This window comes from Borostomias antarcticus (assembly GCF_949987555.1).
Source record: "Borostomias antarcticus genome assembly, chromosome: 12".
Taxonomy (NCBI): Eukaryota; Metazoa; Chordata; class Actinopteri; order Stomiiformes; family Stomiidae; genus Borostomias; species Borostomias antarcticus.
The window spans coordinates 24,784,238-24,789,237 of NC_140245.1; the positions used below are offsets into that span (position 1 = coordinate 24,784,238).

At 46.9% G+C, this 5,000-nt stretch overlaps 1 protein-coding gene across 1 annotated transcript in view; it reads left to right on the plus strand.

Moving 5' to 3' along the window:
• Positions 1–668: 668 nt before the first annotated feature.
• LOC311316173 (glutathione S-transferase LANCL1-like) overlaps positions 669–5,000 on the plus strand; it is a gene marked incomplete at both ends in the record, with an annotated part of 7,364 nt that continues 3,032 nt past the window's right edge. The window contains 6 exons of the mRNA XM_084446974.1: positions 669–755; positions 1,599–1,716; positions 2,132–2,342; positions 3,217–3,364; positions 4,066–4,212; positions 4,939–5,000. The exon at positions 4,939–5,000 is cut by the window's right edge and continues 121 nt beyond it. Coding sequence (XP_084303100.1) covers positions 669–755; positions 1,599–1,716; positions 2,132–2,342; positions 3,217–3,364; positions 4,066–4,212; positions 4,939–5,000 — 773 coding nt within the window. The remainder of the gene's footprint in view (positions 756–1,598; positions 1,717–2,131; positions 2,343–3,216; positions 3,365–4,065; positions 4,213–4,938) is intronic.

The following is a 5,000-nucleotide window of genomic DNA, read 5'->3' on the forward strand; positions in this document are numbered from 1 at the left end:
GACCAAAAACTCAGTCTCACCTGCCCGTCATGTCAGCCAGCCCCAGCATCCCCTCTAAGACACGCGATTCGGGGGATATTTGTTCCAACTGTCACTTCTTTCCAACGGGACGTTAGCATGCAGCTAGCTCGTTAGCATCCAGCTAGCTCAGGTCTCAGGGCTGGTAGTAACCCACTAGCTTGGCTGCTAATAATCTCACTGGTGTGTCTCTGGATCTGCCTGTACGTGGATGCGTCATTACGTGGATGTGTCTCTGTGTGAAAACGCCCCACGTTCCTCCGCCAGTCCGACAGGTGGCAGCACTGAGCTAAGGAGTCAGACAGTAACGTTAGACTGGAATCAGAGAAGGAGATTCCTGATAGACTGCCACAACAAACAAGCAAGTCTCGACCCTGCAGTGGTATGTACATGTTCAAGACACGTTACATCAGCTGTTACTGTTTCGCATTGAGCTGCAAGAATGCAATGACAGATTTGACTGCCGATAAAATATTCAACTTGTAGGCCTACAATAATAATCGTTTGTTACTTTTGCTTGCTTGTAGTTGTCTGTCATTTTGCAGATATCCAGGATGTAGGCCTCATGGTGTCTCTCTCTTGCATTTTGTAACCCAGTTTGCGAGGCTCTTTCGTTACTGCAAAGTGCCATTAGAGGGATTAAGAAGAGAATGGACCGGAGAGCTCTAAAGAACCCGTATCCAGACTATGATGGAAGCCCCGGATGTTCCCAGGGGCTGTTTGACTCTGGAGGAAAAGTGAGTGAGTGTGTGTGTGTGAGTGTGAGAGAGAGAGAGAGAGAGAGAGAGAGAGAGAGTGTGAGAGAGAGTGTGAGAGAGAGTGTGAGAGAGAGTGTGTGAGAGAGTGTGTGAGAGAGAGAGAGAGAGAGAGAGAGAGAGAGTGTGAGAGAGAGAGAGAGAGAGTGTGAGAGAGAGTGTGTGAGAGAGAGAGAGAGAGAGAGTGAGAGAGAGAGAGAGAGTGTGAGAGAGAGTGTGAGAGAGAGTGTGTGAGAGAGAGAGAGAGAGAGAGAGTGTGAGAGAGAGAGAGAGTGTGAGAGAGAGTGTGGAGAGAGAGAGAGAGAGAGAGTGTGAGAGAGAGAGTGTGAGAGAGAGTGTGAGAGAGAGAGAGAGAGAGAGAGGTTTCTAAACTGTCTCAAGTCTGTGGTAGTCGCATTAGGGAGGCCAAACTACTTTCCAACATTATTGCCCTTTCTTCAGTATCCTGCCGTACCAGCTAGCAGCTGGGATATCTTGGAGTTACATTAGTTAATCAACTAATTAGGTAGGTACTAGGTACAATAAGTCAACAAAGGACAACAAGGAACAGTCACAGTTACAAAATCCAAATATATAATTGAGATATGCTATGTGCATGCAGTGGAACTACTCCACCAAAACTGCAGTAACTAACAAATGTACCGTAAATCAGACAATGGTCCGACCACTTCCAATTAGTCGATCAAGGCCTACAACAAAGTCCGTGTGATCACAACATGACTCCCACAGAAGCAGAAACCTTCTAGGCAAAATCCCGATCATTGTTTAGCCTATGCCACAGCCTGCTCAAAGGAAAACCAGCCGGTATGTCTTTCCCACCTACAGCTCACAGCAGAGTTTGCCGAGCGGTTGACTGGTGAAGTCACTGGGTTGTTGTCAGTCATGGAGAGCGGGCTGAAGTCCGCCGACCCCAGGGACTGCACCAGTTACACCGGATGGACAGGTGAGGAGGGCGACCCGGGCATGCATTTCAAACAGACCCTTGAACAAAAGGGTGGTTTCTCTTTGCGTTACAGAGGAACATCGTTTGTGTAAAGAGGAGGCTAGAGTAGAGCAGTCGTTGAATAGGGAAACACACTGCCCTAGTATAAATACCGTCCAGCTGCGTCATATAGCCGGCTTTTTCGGTGGCGCAGCGGGATAGAGCAGTCTCTCGCAAACGGGCGAGCTCAGAAAAACGAAGGTTCGAATCCCACCCAGGGCAATCCCTTAACATGGGTCAAACGAACGAGTGACACCGAAAAGCAGAGCTTTTTGTCCGTCACACACAATTAGTATTCATCAGATTTAAAACCGTTCAATGTGATCATTGACTGTGTGTCTGCTAACCTGTACCTCCCCGTCACCTCTCACCACAGGTATAGCCCTTCTCTACCTGCACCTGCACGACGTGTTCAGTAGCTCCTCCTTCCTACAGAGGGCGCTGGAGTACGTGAGCCGCAGCCTGAAGTGTCTGACCCGGAGGCACGACGTGACGTTCCTGTGCGGCGACGCGGGGCCGCTGGCTGTGGCTGCAGTGGTCTACCACAAACTGCAGAGGGCGCCAGAGGCTGAGGAGTGTCTGGGCAGGTGAGCGCCTGGGCTGTCGCGCGGCGAAGCTCACGGAACAGAGTGAGGGGGGGGGGGTACCCAGAAGCACTCGCTGCGATTAGAACTTCTGGGAACAAGCTGTGATTGGCCCGTGCAGGTAGTGGGCGGTGTGGATAGGCTGATTCGGCCTCTGATTGGTCACTGAACGTAGATTTCTGCTTTTCAAGTAGCCTATCGCTAACGAGTCCTGCACTCTAGCGAGCTCCCGGTAGAATATCCGGTGAGATTTACTTGGACTTTCTTCCACGTTAACTCTCACTTCACCAACGTTTTTTTTACACAAACGGCAAAGTGTATTACCTTTAATGAGTTTTTCATTTAGTACTGACTATACTCCGCTGATAAAATAATGTTCAAATGCAGCTGGATTTGAAAGATATGCTAATGTGCTGGCTCCGCCCCTCTGCCCATGTTTGGTGGCGCATGACTCCAGACTAGCTCCCGTCTATGTCCGACCTGCTCCCGTCTGTCTATCTCTGACCTACATACAGTAGATAATCCATATAATGCAACTCTGTGTCCAGATACATTTTGGACAAATACTATTATTTTTTTTAATTTTTTTTTATTTTTTATTTTTTTTTAATATTATTATTATTATTATTATTATTTTTTTTTTTTTTTTAAGGAGTAGCCAGGCACATGCTTTGCTGTATATGGGGTCGTGTGGTAGGATGTACAATACTGTATGCGACACATGTACTGTATGCTGTGTTGGGATAGGTCATGTAAACAAGCAAGGGAGAGGGAAATACTTCTAATTTCTTCTCCTCCTCCCTATCCCTACCCCTCCTCCCCCTTCAACCCACCCTTGTTCCTCCTCCTCCTCCTCCTCCTCCCGGCTCCTCCTCAGGCTGCTGCAGCTCCACCCGGCGGTGGTGAAGGGCTCGGGGGGCCTCCCCGACGAGCTCCTCTACGGCAGGGTGGGCTACCTGTACGCCCTCCTCTTCATCAACCAGCAGCTGGGACAAGACAAGGTCCCCGTCCAATACATCCAGCAGGTTAGCCAAGGACACCGTCCACCTGGGTTCTAATTCAGCTGCACAGAAGTGTGTTTGTGTGATGGTTAAACCTCTGGACAGGGGCTTCTGTCCCATGTGATCGTACTGTACATTGAGGTCATACATTCAGTATTCAGAAGGGAAGGCGGACAGACATGGGCTGAGTCAACCGACCTTATATTCCTGAAGGTCCTTCAAATTCTGAATAGACTATGACACTCAATATGTACTGCATGATGTAGGAGTATTCAGAGTTTGTATGTTCGCTTTCATGTTTACAGTGACGTGTTTGTGACAATGTTTACGGTTGTGGTTGTGGGTATGTGGTTGTGACTGTTTATGGTTGTGGTTAGGGCTGGGTTTAAAAAATCGATTCATGAATCCCAAAATCGATCTTTTATTTAATGATTGAATGAATAAATTAAGGTATGAATAGTTCATTAATTCATTAAATGATTCATTTATTCATTAATTTTTGGAAATCAGTATCGATACCCAGCCCTAGTATTGATGTGTTGCATAACTTGGCAGTCATGTAATTAAGATTACAACTACAAAAAACAGGATTTAGTAACACTAACCGAATCGATATCGAATCGAATCATGATAATCAATTCTGAGCCTTGTGAATCGGAATCGAATCGATTCTTGAAATTCGACGCGATACCCAGCCCTAGTTGTGGTTGTGACTCTTCTCTCAGATCTGTGATGCAGTGCTGGTGTCAGGAGAGGCTGAAGCCAAGAGGCTCCGCCTCCAGGACCAGAGTCCTCTGATGTACGAGTGGTACCAGGAACAATACGTCGGTTCCGCCCACGGCCTGGCTGGCATCTACTACTTCCTTATGCAGGTGAAACTGTTTGGCTAACCACGAGCTGTGTACACTTCTCATTGGTCGATAAGAACTTTATCTATTTGCATCCCAATTATGGCACTCATCCCAAGTAGGCCTATTCCAAAACATTTTTCAAGCAAAAACCTATATAACTTATTATTGTCCCAGAATGCATTGTGAGACTGGTTAAAAAGACACACAGCAAACTCCGGTGATTGTTATGTTTTATCTATATGTTTATATTAGGGATGCACCGATATGAAAGTTTTGGCCGATACCGATAACAGATATCAACATTGCTGTCATGGCCGATAACCGATATTAACCGATGTCGATATGTTCTGTATAAAAAACACGTTTCTATGATAATCAAAGGTTATACATACTGAAAAACACATGGAAACACTGTCTCTATTTCCAAAACATTCGGAAAAGCCGATAAATCATAGATTTACCTCATTGTTTCCCCTCAAAAACAACACACACACAACAGCAGCTAGACAGAAATAATTATCAGCTGTTCACATCGGCTCTGTTTTGCAAATCGGACCGATACCGATATATAAAAAAATGACAAACATCGGCCGATACCGATATGATTGCCGATATATCGTGCATCCCTAGTTTCTATGTTATCTATGTACGTGTCTCCTGGGAGGCGGCCCAGTGACTGTTCTGGTCTCTCTCCAGCCAAGGTCGGTTGCTGGGGAGGAGCGGGTCCAGAGGCTGGTCTCTCTCCAGCCAGGGTTGGTTGCTGGGGAGGAGCGGGTCCAGAGGCTGGTCAAGCCCAGCCTGGACCACGT